Genomic DNA, 17,149 nt, shown 5'->3' with positions numbered 1-17,149 from the left:
TCTTTCATTTATGTTTTACAGATACTTAGGTTGGTAAATATTCCAAAGACTCCTCATTATTATTATTACTATTATTATTATTAAAGCATCAATAGTTTATACCAAAGCAGCGTGACTCTCGAAAGCCTACACAAATATTCATTCAGCAGGTTCCCTTTCCTTCCTGTCTAGGGTCTTTGCCCTTTATCAGTCTTCATGACTTGGCACTTGGTGGGGTTAAACTCCAGGAGACAGTTTCTGGACCAGGCTTGCAGCCTGTCCAGATCCCTTTGTAGTCCTGCCTTATTCTCATCCGACTGAATTCTCCTCATTAGTTTCACATCGTCTGCAAACAGGGACATTTCTGAGTCTATCCCTTACGCCACGTTGTTCACATGTGCCAGAAACAGCACTGGCCCTAGGATTAACCCCTGTGGAAACTCGCTTGTCACAGGTGCCCATTCTGACACCTCATAACGTACCATGACTCTTTGTTGCCTTCCTGTCAGGTGTTCTCTGATCCAGTACCTGCCTGATTTTCTAGCATTTGCACTAATCTCTTGTCTGGTACTGACTCAAAAAGCTTTTTACAATCCAAGAAAATGTAATCTATCCACCACCTTCTCTTTTGCCTTACTTCCATTACCTTGTCGTAAAACTCCAGTAGGAGTGTGATGGGATTTCCCTTCCTTGAAACCATGCTGGTTGTCATATATAGGCTCAGTCCTTTCTGATAATCTTCTCCATGACTTTGCATACTATTCTTGTCACTGGCACTGGTCTGTAATTTTATGCATCATGCTGTTCTCCTTTCTTAAAAATTCCACATCTCAGGTAGACTCCTTCTTTCGATAGATGCGTTTGAGATTGTTGTTAGTGGCACATACAGCATCTCTGTTTCCTCTTTCAGGACTCACAAAGAGAGATGTTTTCTGGTCCTACCATCTTTGAGGCATCTATTTAACTCAGCAGCCTCTTCACCTCCTCCTCCTCCTCCTCCTCGCTTGTGTGTATTGTGTCCAGCACTTGTTGGTGTACCCCACCATTCCGGCTTTTTGGAGTCCTGTCTACACTGAAAATATTTCTTTAAATCTCATATTAAACTCTTCACATACTTCTTGGCCGTTTCTTGTGATCTTCCCTCCTTCTTTCCTCAGCCTGGTCCTTGACTGTTGTTTCCCTCCTGATGTGGCTGTAAAACAGCTTCGGGTCAGACTTTTTCAATGCAATGTCATCTTAATTAACATTACTGCTGGGCCTCCCTCCATATCTCTGCATATTCGTTTCTCTTTGACTAATCTCCTTAGTTTCATGGGTACTTTATCTTCCATACTTTTCTCATTCTCTAGCGCACTTAGTTGTAGTCTCTCTGCACCTTTGGATGAATCAAGGGTTCATTCAGGGCTTCCCATTATTTATATTGCCCTTGGGTATGAACTTCTCCTCTGCCTCCTTTCATTTCGTTGTCTCGTATTCCAGCATTTCATTTACTTATTTTCCCACCAGTTCTCTTTCCAAGGACCAGTATTGCTGGTTCTCTCTCCGGTAGTGTCCCTAACTGTGGCATGCAAAGAGTACGTAACCTTTATTCGGCGCATGTGCACACCCTCATTGAAAGGTTGTCTCCCCCAACCAACGAACCAGGTACTAAGGGTTGATGAGGGAGCCCCATCGTTCAATCAGTACCCAGGTTCCAGCCAATGAGAAGATGGTTTTGGCAATCGCAGAGGTGTTGTGGGTATCACACACCTGTCTGCCCTTGTCATTCCCATTCTAGAGCTGGTTGAAGCACGGTCTGCTCTCTAGTGGCTTCTATTCTGCCTTGCTTACCGAGGAGTGCACTAATACATAGTGTTGTACATAGTGTATGTAGTGTACTTCTGTTCTAAATTGGTGAAGACTAATACAAGTCAAAAGTTTTTCTGCTGTGTTTATTTTGCTCTCTTTACACCCAGGATAACGGGCCTTTAGGATTCCTGGGTTGTAATACTAACGTGGTGATTAATGAGGTTTTCAGGTACTGCCTCCATCATCTTAGTCCTCTACATTTCTGGTCCCCAGTGTGGCTCCAGGTTTACCCTGTTAGTTTCATTGTGGTTGAAATCACCCATAACTAGCAACTTTGCCCTGCCCACATGGGCCCTTCAGGCCACCTCAGCTAGTTCATCAACCATTCCTCTGTTGCTGTCCCATATTTTTGTCTTGGCCTTTTGCTATTCTGTTTTGGGTTACACATCACTGCAATCACCACCTTGGGACTGCCAGTCTGAAGTGAAACAGGGTGCAAACAGGCCATTGTTTCCCCTCTGTCCCCTGCTTCCAACTCCTCAAAACTCCATTGGTTTTTGATGAGCAGTACAATTCCTCCACCCCCTCTATTTCATTTATCTTTTCTCTGGATTTGGTATCCAGTTGGAAAGATTGCATCTGTTATCATTCCTGTGAGTTTGGTCTCTGTGAGAGCTATGCTGTCTGGTGATGCCTCTGTGATTCTTTCTTGCTACTCCTCGCACTTGTTATTCCATCTGCATTGGTGTACCACACCTTCAGCTTCTTTTCCAACATTGTATTCTAGGGGGTTTGTGGGGGGATGGGGGAGTGGGAGACCTGGCAGGGTGTAATGGAAGTCTGCTGTGTAAGGTGGAGCTGGGTATGTGAGTGTGAAGTGTGGTTTCTTTTGGGATAATATATATGGTTGTAGGGCTCTGTAGGTGGTTTTGTTGGTGGTTGTGCATAGTACTCCTCCCTACTCTGTCCCCTCCTGACTAGCATTTTCTATCATTCTTGCCCCTTTCGTCTTTGTATCCTTTCTCTTAGTTTCTGTGGTTCTGTTATCGTTATGTCGCGATCAAGATTCACCATCAGGTATTTTGCTGTTTCCTTTACCCATGGTTTCAACTGTAGGATCCTGTTCCTCACTGAGTCAGTCTTGCAAATCAGTTTAACTGGCTGAGTTCTTTCCCTCGAGTATCCACCTATTCTCTGAAAATTTATCAACTGAGTCAAGTCCTCCTCTTCTGTTTAATGATATTTTCAATATCTCTTTTTTCTCTTTCGTCGTCTTTCTTTGTACGTCCTCCCTCCGATCTTCTCATACCTATGAATAAAAACTGACCTCTCCCTCTCATCTTCCCTTTGCTTTTCCATCCGCACCTCTAGTTTCCATTTAAACATAGCTGTTGTTGCTTTCCTTATCATTTCCTGGCACTCCTGGTGGCCTGGTCGCGCCTCTGCAGGAAGCCGCTCACCTTCTATACCTACCCTTATGTCCCTTCCATTCTTTGGTTCTGGATCTTACTTCAGCATTTTCATTTTATCTACGTTTTGTAACTCAACATAAAACAATCTGAGTAACTCAATATGAAATAATCAGAGTAACTCAACATAAAACAGATTCAATCACTTATAAACCTAGTTAATCACCATAAAACAGTTATTCATCACACAGAGAGAGATACTCACCATAAAACAATGAGAACTCTTGCGACAATCGACGTCTCTCTCTCCACTCACTGAAGTCAACTGTAAAAAAATAATTAGAATTGAAAATCCTACGTGTTTTAAACACTGAACATTAACTTCTGTCGAGCATTTCACATATACTAAACACTACTTACCTTGAACACACGATGTACACAAGGAGGTTGCAGATTGTGTCTCATCAAAGTATCTTTTGGATCTTGTCGGAGAGATAGACTCCCCACACTCCATGACAGTAAGTACCTATTAACAGTATCATTAACAGCGCATTTCTTGTACGTTGTGGGGTGACAAGTGTGAGGGGTCTTACTATGGCCTCCAGCTTACCAGACATACAACTGTCTACAATTGGCTTACTACACTGCCCTATGTGAACTAGAGGTAAGAATTCAGTCATCTAAAAATGGGATGGGAGGTTTCTGGGCAGAATTCTACTAATGGTTTGACTGGACCACTAACTTAATCAGTCGTAACCCACAGAGACCCTCTATTCTACACATTCCCTGCAGATGGGAGAGTGACGCTGTTGTGATTCTTTGACATTATTATATTATTACTCTCAAGTTCTTCGCATTAGTTTTTAACTCTGTTAAGTGGTTAGAATTTTTTGTACACTCCGTTCTAGCTATTATTTCTTTAGGTTTTCCATACCGGAGTAACTGAAATTTGTCCTCATTACACATCGTGTTATTTTCCCTTGGCCCAATGAAAAACTTAATTTACATCTGCTTGGTGATTCACTGTGTCCACAGTGGATGACAGTCTCATGCACATTCTAATATTACCTGTGAAAGAAGACACAGTGCTATGGTTTGCTGTTCATTACTGTCTGTGTCAGACAAGAGGATCCTCTTAGTCTAGCAAGCATCTAACATGTATTCCTAACAACATTCCCATACGAAAGTTTTTTTTGTGTGGTTTTGTTGAGGATGGCTTGATCTTTAAGCCTACATTCTCAGATGAAGGCGGAGGTATTAAATTGTGTGAAAATTTATGTTACGTAGATACATTCCACTTCAGAAAAGCATGAGCTGGAAATGTGGACTGCTGTTCAGAAGAAACCAACTGGAACACCACTTTAGGTGCGAGTGTCATAACGTGAATACAAGTGTATAAGATCGTCATTGTTGGCGGGTTTTCTATACACAATGAAGTGAAAGTCGTCGTTTGTGGGATGACCGAAGGAAAGGGAATCTACCTTTAATTTCAAATTTCAGTGTAAACTTTATTGATTTTGTAACTTTGTTGACTTTTTTGAAGAGGCCATGAATACTGAAGCATCTGGGATAGAATGCCAGGATATCATTAACGTCTCCTAGCTGGGTAACACAGTGGGAATGAGGTCGCTGAATTTCTCAGTCTGCAAGTTGACCATGAAGAGGAAAGCAAGTAGAGTACTGAGGAGGCTTCCCATTGCCACCCAAAAGCTTTTTTAAACAGCGGTTAAAGGTCCTCCAGAAGCAGTGTTACAACATCGACTTCCCTGCATGCCATCTAAAAGGGACCAGGAGGCACAGACCCCACAAGACAAACAATAGTAGCTACGACAACCCAACTCCAGGTGATTTTTTAGTGGCAGGAAACAGAAAAAGAAAATGGAAGGAAATAACAAAAATAGTCCACCACCTTGGAGCCTTGTTGGACTGGAGACGCAGCCAGTGGCCACCCATGGCCCTCCAGAACTACAACTACTGATGCCAATAACAAAATCCCCCCAACAAACACAGAATACAACCTCGTTCATATTTGCTAATATACAGGACCTTAAGCCATCCACCAACAACAAAATACCTTTTATCAGTGGACTTCTAGAGGAGTCTAATGCAATGTTTGCAGCCTTCACAGAGACTCGCACAAAAGATCACTTTGACGGTGAAATATGGATAAGTGGTTACAACCTTTTTAGATGGGACAGAATGAACAGGCAACAAGGGGTTGGCCTGTATGTCAGAGTCCCTCATCTGCACAGAGTTGCTGAACACCACAAATGAGGTAGTTGAAGTTCTATCAACAAAGATCGAGAACCAAAACCTAGTCATTGTGGTTGTATATAAGCCACCAGATGCAACCTCCCAACAGTTCAAGGAACAGCTACTGAAAATTGATTACTGTCTGGAAAACCTTCCAGCTCCATTCCCAAAAATCTTACTGCTTGGTGATTTCAACCTAAGGCATACAAAATGGAAGAATATAGCAAATAATGTTATAGCTGAAACAATCCCCAGAGGTAGCGCAGATGAAAGGTCACACACACATGAGCTACTAAGCCTCTGCGGAAAACACACCTTAAGCCAGCAGATGGAGGAGCCAACAAGACTAGAAAACACACTTGACCTTATCTTCACAAATAATGATGACCCGGTAAGAGACATAAGAGTATCAAAAACAACTAATTCCGATCACAACCTAATCGAAGTCCAGACATACATGCATAGGGGTCCTGATCAGCAGAATGCATGTACCTGTGAAGGTGTCTTCACAAAATACAACTTCAACAACAAGAACATCAACTGGGACCAGGTAAACCATGTCCTAAACGAAACATGTTGGGAAGATATCTTAAATGACATGGATCCATACCAGTGCCTTGAAAGGATCAACTTCCTGTCAGCTGAAGCATGTTCTAGGCATATTCCCCTAAGAAAGAAGAGCAGGAGTAAACTGGAGAGAGAAAGATGCTCCCTCTACAGAAGACGACGAAGAGTCACTGAGCTCCTCAGGAGTGCTAGAATATCTGATACACGAAAGGAGGCACTGACCAGGGAAGTGGAAACTATCGAACTTAAGTTAAATGAATCTTACAGGAACCAGGAGAGACAGGAGGACCTTAAAGCTATTAGTGAAATTGAAAGAAATTCAAAACATTTCTTTTCATATGCCAAAAACAAGGCAAATACCACATCTAGTATCGGGCCCTTACTCAGACAGGATGGGACTTAAGCAGATGACAACAAGGAAATGAGTGAAATATTGATATCCCGGTATGACTCTGTGTTTAGTGAACCACTAATCAGTCTGAGGATCAATGACCCAAATGATTTCTTCATGAATGAGCCTCAAAACTCCATAAATGTATGCCAGATTTCCGACATTAACTCCGATAGATTTCGAAAAAGCCATTGACAACATGCCTATGCACTCAGCCCCGGGCCCAGATTCGTGGAACTCTGTTTTCATTAAGAACTGCAAGAAACCCTTCTCGCGTGCCTTAAGTACACTATGGAGGAGGAGCTTGGGCATGGGTGAAATTCCACAGTCACTTAAAACAACGGATATAGCCCCACTCCATAAAGGTGGCAGCAAAGCATTAGCTAAGAACTATAGACCAATAGCTCTGACGTCCCACATCATAAAAATCTTTGAAAGAGTGCTAAAAAGCAGGATTGCAAATCACCTGGATTCCCAAAATCTGCATAATCCAGGGCAACATGGGTTCAGGGCAGGTCGCTCCTGCCTCTCACAACTACTGGATCACTATGATATGGCCTTGGATGCACTGGAAGAAAATCAGAATGCAGATATAATATACACAGACTTTGCAAAAGCCATACCCCCGGCCGGGATTGAACCCGCGGTCATAGAGTCTCAAAACTCCAGCCCGTCGCGTTAGCCACGGAGTTTTGAGACTCTATGACCGCGGGTTCAATCCCGGCCGCGGGTATGGTTTATTTGCAATCGTGTCATTACGATTTCTTGAGTCAGTTTTGCAAAAGCATTTGACACATGCGATCATGGCGTAATAGCCCATAAAATACGTGCTAAAGGAATAAATGGGAAAGTGGGGAGATGGATCTTCAACTTCCTAACAAATCGAACACAAAGAGTAGTGGTCAACAGAGTTAAATCGGAGGCTGCCATAGTGAAGAGCTCTGTTCCACAAGGCACAGTACTCGCCCCCATCTTATTCCTCATCCTCATATCAGACATAGACAGAGATATACATCACAGCACCGTATCATCCTTTGCGGATGATACTAGGATCTGCATGAGGCTGTCATCTGCTGAGGACGCGGTTAACCTCCAAGAAGATATAAACAAAGTTTTCCAGTGGGCAATGGTAAACAATATGATGTTCAATGAGGACAAATTCCAACTAATCCGTTATGGAGTAGTTGGAATAACTAGAACAGAGTATACTACAGACTCTGGCCATACAATAGAGCGGAAAAATAATGTAAGGGACCTGGGAGTAGTAATGTCTGAGGATCTCACTTTCAAGGATCACAACAGTGCCACGATCGCATGTGCAAAGAAAATGATAGGATGGATAATGAGAACGTTCAAAACGAGAGATGCCAAGCCAATGAGGATCCTTTTCAAATCACTTGTTTTCTCTAGGCTGGAATACTGCTGTACATTAACATCTCTATTCAAAGCAGGTGAAATTGCAGATCTAGAGAGTGTATAGAGATCCTTTACAGCACGTATAAGTTCTGTCAAGCACCTTAACTACTGGGAACGCTTGGAAGCACTTGACTTGTACTCGTTGGAACGCAGGAGGGAGAGATATATCATAATCTACACTTGGAAAATCATGGAAGGAATGGTTCCAAATCTGCACACAGAAATCACTCCCTACGAAAGTAAAAGACTGGGCAGGCGATGCAAAATGCCCCCAATTAAAAGTAGGGGCGCCATTGGTACACTAAGGGAAAACGCCATAAGTGTCCGGGGCCCAAGACTGTTCAACAGCCTCCCATCAAGCATTAGGGGAATTACCAATAAATCCCTGGCTGCCTTCAGGAGAGAGCTGGACAGATACCTAAAGTCAGTGCCGGATCAGCCGGGCTGTGGCTCGTACGTTGGACTGCGTGCGGCCAGCAGTAACAGCCTAGTTGATCAGGCCCTGATCCATCGGGAGGCCTGGTCATGGACCGGGCCGCGGGGGCGTTGATCCCCGGAATAACCTCCAGGTAACCTCCAGGAGGTAATGAAAAGTTGTGGATGTCCATGAGTCTGTTGGAATGCTGGTAAAAAAGAACTGTGACATCGTAAATAATACTTTGTTTTTACCAAACTGGCTGGAAATACAAGAAAGGTCTCTTGGGTGTTTGAAGTGCGCCTAGTGGAGCAAAGAGATACTGGATAATGTAACCAACGATTTTCTGTGGGGAAGCTCCCTCTGACCAAGGTAGTGAAGAAGGGAGGGATACCATTCTTGTGTCTTAGGAAGGCCGTGATGATATGCTGGCTTAGGTTGCCCCAGTAGACAATAACCTAAACCAGGTCGTCCTTATGACCTCCCCAAGATATATAATCCTGGCAACCCTCTACGCTCTCTCACATCCGGCACAGTGACCCAAGTTCTCCACCGCGAGAAAGTGACTAGTAATCCCGTCTCCGGTGTCACTTTTGTTAGCTACATTTCGTTTTTATTATGAATTCCAAGAGCCCCCGCAGATAGACTTCAGACCAGACCTTCAGATTGCTGACAAGATCGAGCGGGCTGTTAGCGCTGGCTGCACACAGTCCAACATATGCATCACAGCCCGGATGATCAGGACTGTTAAGAGCAATTTATCGGCTTCCCACTTTAAGACAGGCAAAGATTTACTGGCAATTTCCTTTATACACGATGGGAGGTCGTTGAAAAGTCCAGGACTTCTGACACTTATAAGTTCTCTCTTAGTCTACTAATCGTGTCCCCGCTTATTTTTTGAGCCTGTATTTTCCACCTGTTATATTGACCATTCTAGTCATCCATCCTATAATTTTCATGGTGAAAGCAACATCAATATTTTCTGTGATCTTTAAATACGAGATCCTTTGATATATACTCCCAAGTTTCGCAAATGAAACTTTCCTTGTAATGGACAGTTGTAAAAGCCATTAGCAACCTGCTCTGAGCCCATCCCCATGTCCTGGGATGTTGTCATTCTGTGTGACTGACAGTCGTACTTCATAAGACCATTTCAGACTGACAGTCGTACTTTATAAGACCATTTCAGACTGACAGTCGTACTTTATAAGACCATTTCAGACTGACAGTCGTGCTTTATAAGACCATTTCAGACTGACAGTCGTACTTTATAAGACCATTTCAGACTGACAGTCGTGCTTTATAAGACCATTTCAGACTGACAGTCGTGCTTTATAAGACCATTTCAGACTGACAGTCGTACTTTATAAGACCATTTCAGACTGACAGTCGTGCTTTATAAGACCATTTCAGACTGACAGTCGTACTTTATAAGACCATTTCAAAGATTTTAAACAAGTGTAACGTTAGTGCTGCTGGTCTATAGTGGAAGAGAAACAGACATTTTGGAAGGTATTAGGTAAATGTCTAGAGAGTTTGGAGTTGAGAGGGTAGTTGTTGTGGGGCCCTAAATGATAAAGTGGGTCTATTGTAGATGGTGTTGTAGGTAAGTTTGGAGTGCCTAGGGTAAACAATAATGGAGCCTTCTTCCATGTTTTGGCAGGTCACATAATATAAATTTAAAAAAGTATAAGGAAACGCCCAGGTGTACTGAAAAATGCTACATCATTGTGAAGTGGGTGGAACTTGCCGGTAGAAAGACTACAGACTAAACTACAGCGTTTAGTGCGATTTGTGTTCTGCACGAGTAAGTTATTATTTACGGTTGGCAATGCTCTCGTATCACACACTGAGTGTCCGTGGCTCAATCTCCGGCATGGGTGGAAACGTTGGGCATGTTTCCTTACACCTGTTGTCCCTGTTCACCTAGCGGTAAGTAGGTACCTGGGTGTTACACGATTAATGTGGGAAGCATCCTTGGGGACAAGATTTAAGGGCAACAATGGAAATAAGACAGTCCTCGATGACTCGCTGACTTTCACGATTTAAGTAAGTTTTTACCAGGTACAGGTACACATAAACACTGTTAAATAAATTATCATAAATAGCATGTGTGCAGATTGCCTGGGTTTAACCCCAAGAAAGTCAAAGTCACTTATTTCCATTGTGGTCCTTGTAATAATTTTTTAAACTCTGAAGTTAAAGCAAGTGAGTATAGCTATGTGAAAAGTAGTTACAATAAAAGAACATGCTTAAAGGAGATTCCAAACATTTCACTGAAAATACTGTAATGACGGATTCTTCATTACACTGGACATTAAAATTATTTACCCTTCTCAGTTTATATTTCGTGCCAAACAGTATGGCTTCCGTTTTCCCGAGGTGTAATGATAGATTGTTGTCTACTAACCATTTGTTGCAGGACTCCAGTTCCAGTGTTAATACATTAGCTATATCTTGTGGGTCTTTACCTGACAATAACAGAGCACTGTCATCTGCATACAGTAGGAGTTTGCACTTGACACTGATAGGCATGTCGTTATCATAACATAGAAAAAGTAATTGACCCTGATTACTACCTTGACGAACACCACATGCTAGTGACAGGGGTTCTGATTCTGTGTTGTTGATCTCGACAATTTGTTTCCTGTTGCTCAGGAAGGACTTAAACCAGTTAACAGAACCTATGCCGATAGTTTGTAGTTTCTTACATAATATGTTGTGGTTGACCGTATCGAATACCTTTTGCAAGTCTAACGTTACCATACATATGAAGTTCCTTAGCAACCCCCTGGTTAAAAATTCGAACAAATCTTATAATAATAATAATAATAATAATAATAATAATAATAATAATAATAATAATAATTGTTTCTGTATACCTTGTAGATGTACTTGTAGAAATATATTATTATATTATTATTATATTACATATACAAGGTAGACAGACCATAGCTGACATCGATAACATACTACTATATAATAGTAGAAAGCCGCTTGTTATGTTGAACATTCATTATTGTTTCTATGTAAGGCTTTGAGAAAATAAATAATAAGAGTGGTAACACCATTATAGACAAATAGCCAGAGTCAGATAAATGAAAACCAAAATTTAATGAAGCCGGAGTGTGACCTTTGCTACCTCAGTATATGTACGTTCTCTCTGTGTTGAGTGTCCCCTCGAGGGAGGTTCCTTGACGCTGGTGAGGGGCTCTTGATCTAGGGAATTGGATCTGTGCTCCAGTTCCCTGAATTAAGCCAGAATACTTTTCATGACATACGCTGTATAATAATAATAAATCTGTGTAGAGTGAGTCCTTTAAAAAAATCTACGCATATTACTGAGGAACTTCAATAAAATGCTCCTCGCACATGCAGTTACTAATAAATAATAATAATAATAATAATAATAATAATAATTTTTATTTCTACGTGTGCATGACACAACTAATGGTTATGCACAACATTTCGGGAAACTTAGGTTAATATTACCCCCAGGATGCGACCTCACCAGTCGACTAATACCTAGGTACCTATTTACTGCAAGGTGAACAGTGACAGCAAGTGTTTACCTGGAGTTTACCTGGAGAGAGTTTCGGGGGTCAACGCCCCCGCGGCCCGGTCTGTGACCAGGCCTCCTGGTGGATCAGCGCCTGATCAACCAGGCTGTTGCTGCTGGCTGCACGCAAACCAACGTACGAGCCACAGCCCGGCTGATCAGGAACTGTCTTTAGGTGCTTGTCCAGTGCCAGCTTGAAGACTGCCAGGGGTCTGTTGGTAATCCCCCTTATGTGTGCTGGGAGGCAGTTGAACAGTCTCGGGCCCCTGACACTTATTGTATGGTCTCTTAACGTGCTAGTGACACCCCTGCTTTTCATTGGGGGGATGGTGCATCGTCTGCCAAGTCTTTTGCTTTCGTAGTGAGTGATTTTCGTGTGCAAGTTTGGTACTAGTCCCTCTAGGATTTTCCAGGTGTATATAATCATGTATCTCTCCCTCCTGCGTTCCAGGGAATACAGGTTTAGAAACCTCAAGCGCTCCCAGTAATTGAGGTGTTTTATCTCCGTTATGCGCGCCGTGAAAGTTCTCTGTACATTTTCTAGGTCGGCAATTTCACCTGCCTTGAAAGGTGCTGTTAGAGTGCAGCAATATTCCAGCCTAGATAGAACAAGTGACCTGAAGAGTGTCATCATGGGCTTGGCCTCCCTAGTCTCCCTAGTGTCTTAAGGAAACACACCTAATATTTCCACCTATACCGGCGATCGAACCATGGACACACAGCGTGTGAAGCGGGAGTGTTGCCAACCAGGCCACGGCATTGTGGACATTTTCACTCACATAATATGTGCGCATATTCAACCTTGTAAATGTTAAAAATAAATTATTTAACTATTTTCAAGAAAATTTTCACACGTTACATTCAGGAAGGAGCACTGCGGGAGGCCTACTGGCCCATGCTGAACAGGTTCAAGTCTCACCCACCTACACCATCTCAAGAACTGTTATCCTACCTTATCCTACCTCAGCTCATTTCAAAGCCCAACCTTATGCCTGGTAGACAACACTCGCCTCACAGTGTCCGTGGTTTGATCCCCGGCATGGGTGAAAACACTGGGGGTGTTTCCTTACACCTACTGTCGTGTTAACCTAGAAAGCAAGTAGGTACCTGGGTGTTAGTCGACTGGTGTGGGTCGCGTCCTGGAGGACAAGATTTAAGGACCCCAGTGGAGGTAAGACAGACAGTCCTCGATAACGCACTGACTTTCTTGGGTTATCCTGGGAAGCTAACCCTCCTGATTAAAAATCCAAACAAAATCTTATTTTATTTTACCCACACCAGTCGACTAATCCCCGGGTAACTACTTATTACTAGGTACTTGGTGAACAGGGGCAGCAGGTGTAAGGAAATATGCCCAGTATTTCCACCCATGCCGGGGATCGAACTTTTTTTAATGCTACTCAGGAGTTTGTTCTTATACATAATGAGGGCAAATTCCTAGGCCTGCACCTCGACAGCAACCTGAATTTCAGCACCCATATCCAACACATAACAGAAAAAGTATCCAAAACAGTTGGGATCCTCACCAACATACGTTACTATGTGCCACAATCTGCCATTCTCACACTGTACCAATCACTCATTTATCCCTACCTCACCTATGCTATTTGTGCTTGGGGATCAACTGCAGCAACGCACCTAAAGCCAATAATAACCCAACAAAAAGCCGCAGTAAGAATAGTCATGCAATACAATCCCAGGCAACCCCCCCCCCCACTCTTCATAGATCTAAACATACTCACTGTTCAGAACATCCACACTTACTACTGTGCAACCTACATTTACACAGCCTTAAATTCCAATATTAACCCTGACCTAAAACACTTTCTTGATTGTTGTGACAGGACCCACAGGCATAACACCAGACGCAAACATCTCTGACATTACCCGTGTCCGGCTAAGCCTATACAATAATTCTATGTACATAAAAGGGCCTAAAATCTGGAACACTCTACCTGAAAACTCTAGAACTGCAGACACATTCATCACTTTCAAAATTACCGCTAGAAAACATCTCCCTGACAGACCCCACCGTTTCCTCAATAAAGATTCCCACATGTTGCGTAAGTGTCTCAATTCTTCAACTTGTCGGTTTTCAAAACCATTTATCACATCTGTCAGACACTGCAACATCATGGGATTTTGGTACAAAGACTTCAACACTTGTCCAACCTTTGGACGACGACCTACTTACACTAGTGGCAGGTCCCACTGTGAGCCCGCCTCCTCCTGCTTCTTCTCACCTGACTGTAGTATATAAGCCACCTCTCAGGCCCTATGCTGCACTTACTACAAAAGTGATGGACTGAACACATCGATTCCAGGCTGAGGGACTGATTACCTCAATCTCCTCCTTACCCATTTCAACTTTGTATTAGACTGATGAAGCCACTGTGTGGCAAAACGTTTCTTCAATAAAGATTCCCATATGTTGCATATGTAATGCAGTTGCCTAGCTTCAATATCAACATGCTCCATAATCTGTACCAATATAGAATTGGAATTCATCTTAGTCTGCCCGAAATGCCTAGTCATGCTAGGCACGATAATGGCCCTCTCTGTAATTAGTATTTTACAATATGTAAACCACACAATATCCTATAATATGTAAACCCCGCATTATAATCTACACAGAGAATAAACTTGACTGATTGATGTACAATCCTATTTTCAAACCAGTGCTTTCCCATATCTGGAGTTTACCTGGAGAGAGTTTCGGGGGTCAACGCCCCCGCGGCCCGGTCTGTGACCAGGCCTCCTGGTGGATCAGCGCCTGATCAACCAGGCTGTTGCTGCTGGCTGCACGCAAACCAACGTACGAGCCACAGCCCGGCTGATCAGGAACTGACTTTAGGTGCTTGTCCAGTGCCAGCTTGAAGACTGCCAGGGGTCTGTTGGTAATCCCCCTTATGTGTGCTGGGAGGCAGTTGAACAGTCTCGGGCCCCTGACACTTATTGTATGGTCTCTTAACGTGCTAGTGACACCCCTGCTTTTCATTGGGGGGATGGTGCATCGTCTGCCAAGTCTTTTGCTTTCGTAGTGAGTGATTTTCGTGTGCAAGTTTGGTACTAGTCCCTCTAGGATTTTCCAGGTGTATATAATCATGTATCTCTCCCTCCTGCGTTCCAGGGAATACAGGTTTAGAAACCTCAAGCGCTCCCAGTAATTGAGGTGTTTTATCTCCGTTATGCGCGCCGTGAAAGTTCTCTGTACATTTTCTAGGTCGGCAATTTCACCTGCCTTGAAAGGTGCTGTTAGAGTGCAGCAATATTCCAGCCTAGATAGAACAAGTGACCTGAAGAGTGTCATCATGGGCTTGGCCTCCCTAGTTTTGAAGGTTCTCATTATCCATCCTGTCATTTTTCTAGCAGATGCGATTGATACAATGTTATGGTCCTTGAAGGTGAGATCCTCCGACATAATCACTCCTAGGTCTTTGACGTTGGTGTTTCGCTCTATTTTGTGGCCAGAATTTGTTTTGTACTCTGATGAAGATTTAATTTCCTCATGTTTACCATATCTGAGTAATTGAAATTTCTCATCGTTGAACTTCATATTGTTTTCTGCAGCCCACTGAAAGATTTGGTTGATGTCCGCCTGGAGCCTTGCAGTGTCTGCAATGGAAGACACTGTCATGCAGATTCGGGTGTCATCTGCAAAGGAAGACACGGTGCTGTGGCTGACATCCTTGTCTATGTCGGATATGAGGATGAGGAACAAGATGGGAGCTAGTACTGTGCCTTGTGGGACAGAGCTTTTCACCGTAGCTGCCTCGGACTTTACTCTGTTGACGACTACTCTCTGTGTTCTGTTAGTGAGGAAATTATAGATCCATCGACCGACTTTTCCTGTTATTCCTTTAGCGCGCATTTTGTGCGCTATTACGCCATGGTCACACTTGTCGAAGGCTTTTGCAAAGTCTGTATATATTACATCTGCATTCTTTTTGTCTTCTAGTGCATTTAGGACCTTGTCGTAGTGATCCAGTAGTTGAGACAGACAGGAGCGACCTGTTCTAAACCCATGTTGCCCTGGGTTGTGTAACTGATGGGTTTCTAGATGGGTGGTGATCTTGCTTCTTAGGACCCTTTCAAAGATTTTTATGATATGGGATGTTAGTGCTATTGGTCTGTAGTTCTTTGCTGTTGCTTTACTGCCCCCTTTGTGGAGTGGGGCTATGTCTGTTGTTTTTAGTAACTGAGGGACGACCCCCGTGTCCATGCTCCCTCTCCATAGGATGGAAAAGGCTCGTGATAGGGGCTTCTTGCAGTTCTTGATGAACACAGAGTTCCATGAGTCTGGCCCTGGGGCAGAGTGCATGGGCATGTCATTTATCGCCTGTTCGAAGTCATTTGGCGTCAGGATAACATCGGATAGGCTTGTGTTAGTCAAATTTTGTGGCTCTCTCATAAAAAATTCATTTTGGTCTTCGACTCTCAGTCTGGTTAGCGGCTTGCTAAAAACTGAGTCATATTGGGACTTGAGTAGCTCACTCATTTCCTTGCTGTCATCTGTGTAGGACCCATCTTGTTTAAGTAGGGGCCCAATACTGGACGTTTTTCTCGATTTTGATTTGGCATAGGAGAAGAAATACTTTGGGTTTCTTTCGATTTCATTTATGGCTTTTAGTTCTTCCCGCGATTCCTGACTCCTAACGGATTCTTTTAGCTTAAGTTCGATGCTTGCTATTTCTCTGACCAGTGTCTCCCTGCGCATTTCAGATATATTGACCTCTTTTAGCCGCTCTGTTATTCTTTTCCGTCGCCTGTAAAGGGAGCGCCTGTCTCTTTCTATTTTACATCTACTCCTCCTTTTTCTTAGAGGAATAAGCCTTGTGCATACATCGAGTGCCACCGAGTTAATCTGTTCTAGGCATAAGTTTGGGTCTGTGTTGCTTAGTATATCTTCCCAGCTTATATCGGTTAGGACTTGGTTTACTTGGTCCCACTTTATGTTTTTGTTATTGAAGTTGAATTTGGTGAATGCTCCCTCGTGACTAGTCTCATTTTGTCGGTCTGGGGCTCCATGCATACATGTCTGAACCTCAATTATGTTGTGATCTGAGTATATTGTTTTTGATATGGTGACATTTCTTATCAGATCATCATTGTTAGTGAAGATGAGGTCTAGTGTATTCTCCAGTCTTGTAGGCTCTATTATTTGCTGGTTTAAATTGAATTTTGTGCAGAGATTTAAAAGCTCGTGTGAGTGTGAGTTTTCATCAGAGCTGCCTCCTGGTGTTATTACTGCAACAATATTATTTGCTATATTCCTCCATTTTAGGTGCCTTAAGTTGAAATCCCCCAGGAGCAAGATGTTGGGTGCAGGAGCTGGAAGATTTTCCAGACAGTGGTCAATTTTTAACAGCTGT

The 17,149-nt window shown here is 43.0% G+C and overlaps 1 protein-coding gene across 1 annotated transcript in view; it reads right to left on the bottom strand.

Moving 5' to 3' along the window:
* LOC128701164 (uncharacterized) overlaps window positions 1-17,149 on the bottom strand; it is a 258,951-nt gene that overhangs the window by 88,345 nt on the left and 153,457 nt on the right. The window contains exon 2 of the mRNA XM_070100482.1: window positions 3,442-3,501. Within this exon, the coding sequence (XP_069956583.1) occupies window positions 3,442-3,501 (60 nt within the window). The remainder of the gene's footprint in view (window positions 1-3,441; window positions 3,502-17,149) is intronic.

This window comes from Cherax quadricarinatus, chromosome 73, assembly GCF_038502225.1.
Source record: "Cherax quadricarinatus isolate ZL_2023a chromosome 73, ASM3850222v1, whole genome shotgun sequence".
Taxonomy (NCBI): Eukaryota; Metazoa; Arthropoda; class Malacostraca; order Decapoda; family Parastacidae; genus Cherax; species Cherax quadricarinatus.
The sequence above is the reverse complement of the archived record's forward strand: the minus strand, read 5'-3'. Positions and strand labels throughout refer to the sequence as shown.